Source organism: Neolamprologus brichardi, chromosome 12, assembly GCF_056152115.1.
Source record: "Neolamprologus brichardi isolate AB-2024 chromosome 12, ASM5615211v1, whole genome shotgun sequence".
Taxonomy (NCBI): domain Eukaryota; kingdom Metazoa; phylum Chordata; class Actinopteri; order Cichliformes; family Cichlidae; genus Neolamprologus; species Neolamprologus brichardi.
In genome coordinates this window covers 20,658,383-20,671,070 of record NC_142115.1, presented here as the reverse complement: position 1 = coordinate 20,671,070, position 12,688 = coordinate 20,658,383, and the positions used below count along the sequence as shown (strand labels likewise).

The window sequence follows — 12,688 nt, the reverse complement described above, 5'->3', positions numbered from 1 at the left end:
GCCAAATTCCCCTCACGCTCTTGTTTCCCCTTTACACATGCAAACACAATATACACAAGGGAGGGGAGAGATTGCTGAGTATTGCAGATGAATACTGTGAAACTGGAGTTGACGGATATGTCACATGACACAAAAATTGGGTAACTTGTCTGCAGGAAAACCGACCGCTGTGAGAGTCTAAGGCTGGTTTTTATTTGTACAACCGAAAGTGAACACATGACAGAGAAGGACACGCCGTTCTTCGATTTCTCATGCCATCAGATATCGTCAGAGCCCTGCTCAGACGTCACCCAGCGTCAAACTCACAGTTTTGACAATTTTGAGCGTGCATGGTTAAACTATATTTCTCATATCTATTTTTTCTTACAGTGCATTTTTAATGAATACATAAAAAGAGAGCAGAGACTGCACGGATTCCTGTGTGAGACTGACCTGTGCTGCGTGCTCTCACTGGCAGTCACTGTGATAAACGCAGGGGAATCCTCCATGGCATCAAAGTACTCAGTATCCTCATCTTCATCACTTGCCTCCTCTTTCCGCGACCTCTCACTCCCTTCAAGTGGACATATACATTTATGAGTCCACACGGACATCCCAGTGAAAAACAGTGAGTTTGTATTCTGCAGTGTTCAGGAGAGACAGGCATATAATCACATACCAGTGGTGATTAATCAGGGAATAATTAGCTTAATCGTAAAATTGGCAGTGTTCCTGTTGGGTAACTAGCCTGAATGATGCAAGTACCTCAGGGCATGCTTCTTATATTTAGTACTGACTATTTAGCACTCAGTACGTTCACTGTGTTCAGTGATCCATTATGGGTTTTAACCCGCTTCCAAGTGAGAAGCACAAATATTTATATAAAGTCCAATTAATGGGTAAAAGAGGGAAAGGGGAGGGAGTATGTTTGCTGTATAGAAGCTCTGTATAAATGTATAAATAATAAAAACTCTAACACAGTATATGGTTAAGTTTAAAGGTTCAAATTTCATATCTGCCATTACGATAGCAAGTAGTGACAAATGGCAAAAATAGTATAAAAGGTAATGAAAGTTTGAAGAAACTGTGGTTCCCACAGGACCTGGTGTTTCTGATGTTCTGCCTAAGTGGTTAAAATATAATTATCCTCTGTATGAATTAACAATTGCCTTTAAGGTTAAAGGAAGGAAGAGGGACTCAACTATGTTTTAAACCCTCATTATAAACAGCAGAGATAGAGATCAAAGGAGGGCTGGAAATGGGTCCCCAGGTTAAGTTCATGGGTGCTCAATTTTTTATTTATTTTTTTTTACAAATGATATACTGTGGCTTTTTCTGTGTAACTTTTTTTAGAGCATAGCTAAAAGTTAAATCACTTCCAGCCAAAAACACATGAGAATATAAACTAACCAAAGAGACTCTTAAGATAAGTACTATTTACATCTTAACTGCTGTCTAATTAAAATCTTCTGACACAGCTCAAAACTTCTGTCCTCCACATGAGGAGAGTCTATAATACTAAACCTGAGGCTACGTGTGACTTTTAGCTATTGGTATGAGTCCCATGCTAAGGTCCACAGGAGCGACTAACAGACAGCCAGTCTCACCCTTGTTGGTGGTAGGGGCACTGGGTGCGCTGGAAACAAGCGTGGGTGCTTCCCTCCACGCTCGCTCCAGGCTGTTATGCTGCTTGGCTAGCTGCTCAATGGTCTCCTCTAGATGGGTACGCTGCTCTCGCTCATACTGCAGAGCCCGCTGCCATCTCCTACTGTGAGTCTCGGCTAGGTCCAAAAAGTCTCGACACGCCTTGGGTAACAGAAACACATGAGCAGATAATCAGAAGACAGGAGTGAAAAATAAATCAATGTAAAACACATCCTGAGGGGGGAATTGTTAAAAACAACTTTTTTAACAAAATGGAAACAATCAGTTGGGATAAAAATCACTGTATCACTTTTCCTCACAGTTGGCAACAATACAAGAGAAAGAAGATTTGGATGGAAAGGGCCGTAAATGCATTTGTGTCATGTGTTGTAATCAAGGCTGCTTATCATAAGTTTTTCGAGCAATCATAAATATGTTAATTAGCTGTCTGTCGAGATTTACTCCGTCTCCCCTCTGTGGCAAATGCACCTTGGAGCAAACTGTAAACAGAAAACATCAGTGACTGATGATGTGAGCTGCATTTAACACTCTGATTGCATAAGGCTCTATATCTGCATCAAGAGGGGGTATCATTGTTTCTCTTCTGCTTTTACTGCTCAGACAGAGAGGTTACTTCAGATCACCACATATTACATGTCAGCACATGCTGCCACTGACGCTCACTGAGCACAGAGGTCAATGAACCCAAGTAACACCTTTCTCCATACATGTTAAAAATGTCATGTGATGCTCACTGATCTCTCAGCGTGGGGTTATCCAGCTGTTTTTCAAACATGGCTTTAAAAGCAACTACAAATCAAATGTTATGGAAGTCTTGACTTGACTTTATTCTGTGGTACACTGTCATCACAAGAAGAGATTGAGAGGAACTGCTGAGAGGTAGCTGAAGCCACTTAAATAAAATAGTGGCTGAAGGTTAAAAACCTTCGGGGCAAAAGTGTCACACAGTTCAATTCATCTGGGCTCTTAGTATGATGGAACTGCAGTCTGGATTTTGTTTTGTTGGGGAAAAAAAGTTATGACTATATAGCCTTCAACAGAAGTATTATACCACCTGTCATAAAAACAAGAAAACAGCTATTTGAAACTAAAAATTTATGGTGTTATCTTTAGGTAAATTTACGCTTTTAATACCCAATTTAAGCCGAAACGCTGGATTTCTCAGAGAAGTCAGATTTGACTAAATTTGACAAATTTTTCTCTTCAGAAATGGAAACAAACAACTGCGACCTTGTATCTTTTTTTTCTTTTTTTTTTTAAAAACCAACATGCTTTATTATTTATTTCAGCTTTTCTGTAAAACAATACATTTGGAAATTATGGATAACAACAACAATTATATCTTAGCATTAATAATTACAATTTCAATTAAAGCTCTTGAGTTTACTGGTGGATTAATCATTACAGAAACACAAAGAATGGTAATTACCAACACTATTAACTTAGGGCAGCTGTGGTATTAACCATATACCGGGTGGTGGTATAAATACTGTAAATAGTTTAAAACAACAGATTTTTGTTTTGTATTTTATTTATCAAGTATACCCAGTAAAGCTAAGGGGAGCTGTAACTACCAACTATTACTTTCTCACTGCTCCAATTCATATTTGGACAACAAAGTCTTATAATAGCCAAAGATGTTCATAACTTACATCTTCAGATGTCTGGTTTTGTCAGAGTAACAGGCCAGGACATTAAGACATTTAGCCTAATATTTTAGTTCCTTACAAATACACATTTTTAAAATAATTTTTGCTACAAAAAAGTCAAGTTAATTGTGTTGCAGTTGACTGTATTGCACAACCATTATCATATCATAGAGCCCATCACATTCCCACTGACCAGAGCAATGTATGCTTTCATGTATTTCATCCTGGTCATATTACTGATTTATGCCCACCTGTGTAAGGATACTCGGTACTCTTGAATAAGGCTAATAACCCCCCCAAAAACAAAATTATGATTATTTCCTGAGCTTCGTTTTAAAAATACTGAAAGACCAGATATTGCCTAAAATTATTAAGACACACTTGTAAATTAAAAAAAATTCCACACTATTATTAACATCTTAACAAAGCGTATAGAGCAAGGAAAAACACTTACATTTTTAAAGCTAAATTAAAATAAGTTAAACTAGAAATTGATCATTAAAGACGATCAAATTTCCTAATTACATAGTCATTAATCCAAAATGTTAGTAGAGCAGTATGATCATAACACAAGAAGTGAAATATCAGATCACCTTACCATGCCTGGTTAGTCTCTTACCCTAAACAGCCCTGCACAAATGTTTCAATATTAATGTCTTAGAGTCAGTTAAATGTCCTAAATGCATGTGACGATGTGGGCCACTTCCCCAGACAATAACCATCATATGAAACTCAAACACCCCCGTAAGAAAATATGACAGTTCCACTTTTTTAAATGCTGACTCTCCACTATGAACATAGACTGCATGTGACTTCTGGTGTTTTAAGTACGGGGTTGATAAAGGCTAAAAAACTGAATGAACAAGCAGGAGCACATATGTATGTAAGTGAGAGTTGACATTAAACACCAAGAGTCACACAGTCCAGGTGAACTCTGCAGAAGGAACTATGTAGCACAGATTAAAGTAAACTTGGTTAAAGTTGATGTTCATGTGTAAATTGTATAGCCCTGAAAGAGTATGTGTGTAAATGCATGTAAATGTGCCATTAGAGTCAGGCTGAACGAACTAGAGTGAAACCCTCTCCCAGGCCAGATTAATAAGAGCGTGCAGTTGTGCCTTTACATCATGGCCTCCAGCTTTCCTCAATCCACCTTCTCTCTCCTCTGTTTCTTATTCACACTTTACATGTCAACACCATTTTAACATGGGTAAAATAAAGTTTTAGGATGCGTCTTTGTAGGGGCCAAAAATGTGGCAGTAGAAATCCTTGCACTAAAGGGAGTTTGGACCAACATTGATTTCTCATTAAAAGCACATTCCTGGCAAGCCAAATGGCATTTTAATGAGTTTGGCAATCCAAGAAGATCTTTTTTGTTATTGCTTGTCCAGTCAATTAATTAAAAAAAACAATAACGGGCTCATCATTTTGAGCACTGGCCTTTTACACAATGTTAAGTGCAATCCTCGTTTTTTCTTTAAATTATAAAACATTAACTGATAAATTCAAACTAATTGCAACCCAAAATGCAACTAATCTTAGTAAATTATTTTAACCCCAAACAAACCAAAACGAAACAAAAAAAGCTTCAACTGAAAGTCATGCATTAGAAGTCAAATAGCAATCAAAATCAAAGCCACTCGTAGAAGTGGAAAGAAAGACCAACCTTGTATGATTTGTCTTTAGTCAGACCAGGTCTGTCAGTCTAACTGTAGTCCAGAAGGCTCTAACATTCCTCACCAAGCAGGGAGGGTCAGGGTTTTGAGAAGAGTGGGGAGCTGGGGCTATTCCTGTCACCCCCACCCACTATCATATCCAGTATCACGTTTGCATGACCTCAATTCTATATGAACTGTCATCCATTACTAACAGACAGCTAAAACCGCAATATTCACTGTAAAAATGGAAACTGGGCCAGATTACAGTAGAGCATACACGTAACCAGATAAAACATTTGACAGTAATGACCAACTTGGTCATATTGGAGCCCGTGTTTTGCTACATGTGATTTTGAACGTTAAATAGCAGCGAACAACAATTTGCTACATAAAGATGCTGTGGTTTCACTGCACAAAAGAGAAAAATTGTGAAGCAGAGAACAGAGGAGAGCAAAAAAACAAAAACATGCAAACAAACAAAAAAGCAGTTAGAGACTCATCAATGGTTGTGGCTAGCTTCTGTTTGCCTCTGTACACAATATTTCTATCTGTTTAAGGAGGGGGGGGAAGTATACCAGAGGCACCCATTTGGTTTGAGGTGCTGGTGTTTAAATGACGTATACAACAAATCATCTACCTCAGTCTCCCCCTATCTTAACATCCTCTTCTTTCACAACAACCCTCTCCTTGTTCTCCTTCCCCTTCATCCATGTCCAGCAGCAACGGCGATGATTTTAAATCCGACCAATCTGGTATGGAAAACTTATTCTTGATGATTTGGCCCTGGATGCTCTTCCTGACATAACCCTCCCCATTTAGGCAGGATTGGAACTGCCACTAGGAGTACCCTGACTTGTGTCCCCCACAAGTCAGGGTACTTTGTATCAGGATCTGATCGACCTCCATGCCTGCAGCCTTGGTCTCTTTAAACACACTACACTGTGAACTGATCTCATCTCTCATTGCTCACAAACCAGGACTGGCACTCCTGTCATACCGATCATACCAAAGCATGTGGGACACAGATCACTCACTGCTAACCCCTGCCGTATCTTGCAGCGCAGTCTGTCACGGCTACTTACATTGATCATAGCATTGGAAGTGATGCGGAAGAGGGTGGCTCGCTCGTTGACTGCCTTGACTTTTTCTCCTCCCTCCACAGGGACTTTCAGGCCTTCGAGTTCACTCAGGGAACGCTGCAGAGCCGCCCCGTGCTTGGCGATCAGGTCATTACACGTGCTGAGGTCATCGAGCTTGCTGATAAGTATCTTCAGGGTGCCCTGAATCTCGCTGCGGTCTGACTGGGACGTGGGCTCCTCGTCCCCTGAGTCATCTAAATGGCAGGGGTCACATAAAAAAAAGAAAAATTAATACCTAATTGAAAATACATTTCTTAAGTTTTCCTAAATATCTAATGAACTTGTGCAATCAAAGAAATATTGGATTTCTCGAATGTTCTGTGAATTTCACTGTCCAACCTATGACACAGATAACTTTTTATAGACACTGTAGTGTTAACCGAGAAAAGATGTGAGGTTACTGGGCCACAGTTTGTTCTTACAGTTATTTTGTTTTCTTAAGGGACTTTGAAGCAGCAGCAGCCTTACCCTGTGATATGTCTAAACAGAGGTTACTCAAGGTTAAAGAAAACATATGAGAACAGTATTGCAGTGTCAGCTCTGTGTGACACGCATATACACATGCACCGCAAGCAGAAGGACACGCACAGAAAGACGGAAATATACCAAGGGGTAAAAACACGAGTCCACAAACAGCCTAGCAACATCGTTAAAGAAGCAAATCCAAAAAAGGAAGTAGAACCATAAAGCTTTAGGAACAAATATGATTTATACACAAGCTTCATGAAGAACAAACTCTATTATGAAGGATTTTATTGGAGGATTTTAAGCCTACAATCGATTCTGGACAGAGACCTTGATGTATGTCACAGCCCAACGTTCCTATTTTTTTTTCTGTGTGGTACTTTATCTATCAAATAGTTCATCTTGTGGTTTATGCGTTATGTCCCCATAACTTTCTGACCACCAGGACACTCTGCTATAAAGATTTTTTAAAAGACCACCAGGGAACTTTTTAAATCAAGATATATTCTTTTCCAAATCTGATTTCACACGAATACTTCCCCACATCTGTGCTGGGCGTTTCTATCATCATAAATAAAAAACAAGCCCATATGGTGGGGATAAATCAAAAAGCACCAGCTTAGGTGGAAGCGTCCTTGTTCTCGACACATTATGACATGTTGAAAAGCTGTAACATCCCAACAAGCACACCAGAGGAGAGGCATCTAAAATTACTGCCGCCGCTGGAGCAAAGAAAACAGATGACGAGATGGAAGGAGGAGGAGGAGGAATGGGAAGGGAAGACAGGCTGAAAAGCAACGAAAATGAGGACAAGAGGGACACTGCTTATCTCAACATAGAAAATATATTCCTGTATAAGTGAGGGTAAAAGTTCGTGTGTGGAGAGAAATTCTTTTCACCCTCTAATCCACCCTGCTGACCCTCTAATGCTCTAAGGTCTGTAGAATGCTGTTCTGCGGGCTTCTACACCCGAGCCTGCAGAGTATGCCTTGTCACGTTGAAAAGGTTCATTATGCAGCTGACGGGAAGACTGTCATAGTAGTGGTGAGTGGAAAGAGAAACACTTTCCCGTAAGAACATGGCAGCTGGCTGTGACTTCAAAGGAAAGACACTATCACCTCCTTCAAGACCATTTACACACACAGATGGAACATGGATCTCTGCCTGCCAGCATTGTCCAGAGGTAAAAAAAAATAATAATAATAAATTAAATAAATTTAAAAAAAAAAGAAAAAAGCAGATGCATATTCAGTGTCTGAAAACTATGCTCCATTTACTGTACTACTGGACTATTTTTTGTGAAATACAGCACTCTGAGTACTAATAACAATAACAGCAACATTTTTTAGACCTAATAACTTAAAGTTATTTTTAATAGAGATTCTGAGAAAATGTGAATTTTTTCCCTGATCAGCTGGTTAGTTGTGCTAACATGCTAACAGTCACATGCTAACATTGGCGTAGAAACTCATCACTGTGAGCAAGACATTATGTTCACCAAAGTAAACTGCCAATGAACCAAAACAAAAACACTTAAATCACTTTCATCTAGCAGAATATGAGTATTTTAAGGAAGCTAACAAAGACCAAGTGGCTAAAGCTAAAGCTATCCAGGACGCAGTGCGAACTACAACCCAGCAGCCTGGAGCAACGGATTAAAGTAGACGAGTAAAAAAGAGTTGTTGAAGTTCATGTTCCTCAGGTGAAGTTATCAACATATTTTGTAATAAACATGTTTTCTAGGTTGTATTGTTACTAAAAAACAAAGAAGTATTGATGCATGCTCAATCGTCCAGGTAAAGAAATCCCAAAAAGTTGAATTTGTTCATCTGGACGTAGCGTTTTCAGTGGGAGAAATGTTTCATTACTCATCCAAGTAACTTCTTCAGTCTCAGCTGACTGCAGGAGGGAGGGACAAGCAATTAATTAGCAGTTGACTGCAGATTTCCCCAACCTTATAAACAGTACCTTTGATCACATTAATGACCAAGAAACTGTTTCCATCATTGTGCAAAGGTACTGTTTATAAGGTTGGGGAAATCTGCAGTCAACTGCTAATTAATTGCTTGTCCCTCCCGTGACTGCATTGGTTATGGCTATCTTTTTTTTTTTTTTAACTACTACTGCAGTAGTTAAATAGACAAAATGAAAAATTTCTGTTCTGTTCTACTTGTAGTACATTACCACAACTAGAAAAGATGAACACAGAATAAAATAAAAATCTCACCATGTTGGAATTCCTGGGTGTTCATCTTAATCCAAAGGTACCCAAAGTACATCCAGTAAGATGCAGCACACACACAGGCCACTGATCTCTACCGCCTTTGGGACTTTGTAAACATGTTCAGGAGGATTTCAGAAATTCAGCTGCCTGGTCATTAGAAAGAGAAGAGATAAAAACTAAGCAGTCCTGTCAAAGACCAGCCCAGCACCCCTGCAGTGATAACAAATCCCAATAGAAACCTAGGTTGGAAAATGAAACCAGCATCCTTCCATTACCAGTACAGTAGGTCTCCAATTACACAAAATTTCAGCAAAGTCAATGCAGAGAAACTCAAGAAAAGAAAAGGAAAGGGCTGACGATGTAAAGTCACAAAATCGACTGGACTGTGTTAAAACTGCAGAGCAAACAAAACTAGGACAAAGTGAAAAAGGTGAACTGAGAGACCCAAAAAGCAACTTCAGAAAGATGTGGACAGGCTAACGAAATTAGCCCTAAATTGATAAAGCATGACTATGTCAGTGCAGCTCTAAACTGATTTAAACAGTTAGTGGCTGAGTTGGTATGGCGTTGAACTCAATCCCACAAGGCAGCAATTCGCCATTTTCAAAAATTATGCAATTGAATAATTAATTTACACACCCATGTTCAAAACTTTTGTTTTTGATTATATAGTTTGAGGGGGTTTTATTTAACAAAAAAATCTATATTTCTTAACAGCAATGTTACATTTAGGATTTCACTGAACAAAGAATAGTTTGTGGACCGACAGCAACATTCAAGAACGTCTGTTAAAAGCATAGCATGATGAATCTGGGCCTCAAGTTTCTTAATAAATCATTGAGGTTATGCACAAAACATTGGAGACTTTGCCTCAATGAAATCAAATAAAACCATGAAACTTCCTTTCTCATTAAAAATCAGGTTTGCTGGGATGGTAAAGTCTAGGGCAGTGGTTCTTAACCTGGGTTCAATCGAACCCTAGGGGTTCTGTGAGTCAGTCTCAGGGGTTTGGCAGAACCTCCGCCATGACATGCACGGCTCATTTTGTGCATCAGTAAAAAACACATCTATGTCTTGAATTTGAAAAAAATCATATTTTATTTTTCACTAAAGAGGGGGTCAGTGAATGCGCATATGAAACTGGTGGGGTTTGGTACCTCCAACAAGAAGAACCACTGGTCTACGGTGACCAACCGTCCTCTTTTCCCCGGACATGTCCACTTTTCACGTTCTGTCCAGGGCGTCCGGGGGGATTTTCGAGACGGATGAAAATGTCCGGGTTTTCCTGTAAGCCTACAGAGGACCCATATGTGCAACGTCATCCCTGAACTGCTGTGTTAAGTGTTGCTCTGCGCTCACAGACGGGATAGAGCAAGCAGTGGCACGCTCAAAAGACGCCAAAAGATGCCAAAGCGCAAGTGCATCTTTTCAGACAAACTGCAAAAGAAATTTCCCTCATACCATTCCGGTCGGAATAAATGGGAAGTTGACTGAGTTCTTTGTTACATTTTTTTTGACATTTTTTTATTTCACCATTCATTAACCGCACAGATAAAGCATCTTTTAAATATGTTTTTTTTTTTTAAATTTTAAGCAAACAGTATTATTAAAATTCTTCATGACTGGGCCAAGTGTCCTCTTTTTTGGAAATCAAAATATGGTTACCCTAGTAAAGTCACCACTAACTAAGCCAAACACTAATGCTCACGTCCACATTTAAGAGTGTGAAATTACATAGACTCTGGATAATATCAGGATAACTTGAGAGCTGCTGTGACAAATAAAAAAAAGCCCATGAAGACCGTGACCATGGAGCGCATTGAACAAATTTTAAATAACGGGGGATTTCACTAACTGGTGGTGATCCCATTCCACTGGTAAATTAGATGTACAGCTGGGACCATTTGATATTAAATTCAAATACGCGGCTGGAAAAAGAAACATCCAAAATTGCAGTGATGCCTGGCTCATATTATTTACCCCCATTCTGCCAAAGAGTTCAGCAGCTCTCAGTGATGCCACTTAAAAATAAACTGTCACATGTACCAAAGCATATTTGTGCAGAAGAGACTGCTTACAGTACACCGCCTGCAAAATAAATTCTCCAACCAAAAATCATTCTAATTCAGATTTTGGATTTGGGTTCTACTCTGTTGACACCCTGCACCTTTAAGCAGAAACCAGAAAACAAAGGTTTTTTTCCCCCAAGTAGTAGAAATGCCCTTTCTGTAATATCCTTTCAAGTCTATACAGCAAAAACAAAACGTTAAGCACAACTTGACAAGACTGAATGCTGTAGAAGAAAATCCTTTGGGCTTGCACCAAGTGGGTATCACTTGGACGTCAATTAACAAATTAGTAATGGCTTTTACAATAAACCCACGTCACTAAAATGCTGATCTATGTTGTTTATGTATTGGCGCCACTGCCTAGCCCACCTATTTACATCTCCAACCACTTCCCTTACAACAGCAGATGTTGATAGATGGTTTCTCAGAACAAAGTCATTACCATGCCAGTCATGCTTCAAGGGTGAACTACCTTCAGTACCTCCCCCATTCCCCCGCAGCCTACTACCTCGAAGAACCTTGCATTAACACAAATGTAAGTCTACCTCTAAGTCTACCTACTTCATCCTCCTTCTCAGACCGAATTTAAACAATTATTTGTGTCTAGCATAAACTAAGCTACACACATGTGTGCTGTATAGGTCATAGCTTGTCCAGTCACAACATTTCATTACATGGACACAAAGAAGCTAGCTTCTCCATATGTATACGGTTCCTCTGTCCTTCACTCATTCCCCACTGTCAATCTTTGCAGCGAGCACCAAAGTTTTGAGTGATGGAAGAAGTGGAAGGTGGAGAATAGGCAGCAGAAGTATGTAATTGGATGAGCAGTAGTTTGCTATCTCACTGTCAGGGCTCGTCTCTCTGCGAGTCCCTGAGGGTAGGCTGTCAGATCAGTGGAGCCAGGCCTGTGGCTGTCAAGAAGTTACCCTGTGGCATAATATGCAGACGTATATTAAAAAAGAAAAAAGAAAGAAAATGTGAAAAATGGACTGTCCCTCTGGATTAATGATGGTAACATGCTGCTAATTCAACGGGGCACTTTTTTTCTTTTTTTTTTTTTTTTTGGGGGGGGGGGGGGGGGGGGTGTTACGAGTCACAATAACAACTGAACAGCTGACTGTGGAGGCTGGTTTGAAACCTGCAGCATGTATCAAATTTATTATGACGATAAAAAAAGAGAATGAATTCATCATTTTAACATTAGGAAATGAAAACTGTTTAATTCCAAAACAGAGTCATGTTGACACATACATGCTTAACAAACGTATTAGATCACCTGTTATGAAAACAAGAAAACACAGGAGCTTCGGTAAATTCATGATTTTTCTACAAAATTTTACACCAGACTTCTCTGAGTAGACAGAAATGAATGAAGTGCAACATTTAACCACCAAGACAATTATTTTCTGTTCAATAATGCAAGCTAATAGCTGTAAACTGGCATTTTGATCAAAAATAATAATGTGCTTTACCATTTTTTCAGCTTTTTTATTAAAACAGTAAATTTGAAAATTCACATAGGAGATGACAAATTGAAATTTTCATTAAAAATATACTTTGAAATATGAAGCTTGCACAAACTGGAGGATTAACTATTGCAGAAACATGAAAAATGATTTAGGTCATTACCAATACTGTTAATTGAGGGCAGCTGTGGCATTACGTTACATTCAAATAATCATAGCACTTAAAGAATTTGTTACATGCGTTAAATGTCAAGTTATATTTCAGGACTCTTTTTCTATTATTCATACTGATCTAATGAAGGTCCAGTCAAAATAGCCATATTTGCTGAAAGAGGGTAATTTCCTGATATCTAATCAGTTGTGTGAGACAA

At 39.1% G+C, this 12,688-nt stretch overlaps 1 protein-coding gene across 2 annotated transcripts in view; it reads right to left on the bottom strand.

Annotated features, from left to right (window-relative positions):
• osbp2b (oxysterol binding protein 2b) overlaps positions 1-12,688 on the bottom strand; it is a 44,634-nt gene that overhangs the window by 7,000 nt on the left and 24,946 nt on the right. For both annotated transcript variants that reach the window (XM_087849133.1, XM_006784280.3), the window contains 3 exons: positions 6,034-6,284; positions 1,587-1,785; positions 433-553 (listed from right to left, as the gene is read on the bottom strand). In XM_087849133.1, coding sequence (XP_087705259.1) covers positions 433-553; positions 1,587-1,785; positions 6,034-6,284 — 571 coding nt within the window. The remainder of the gene's footprint in view (positions 1-432; positions 554-1,586; positions 1,786-6,033; positions 6,285-12,688) is intronic.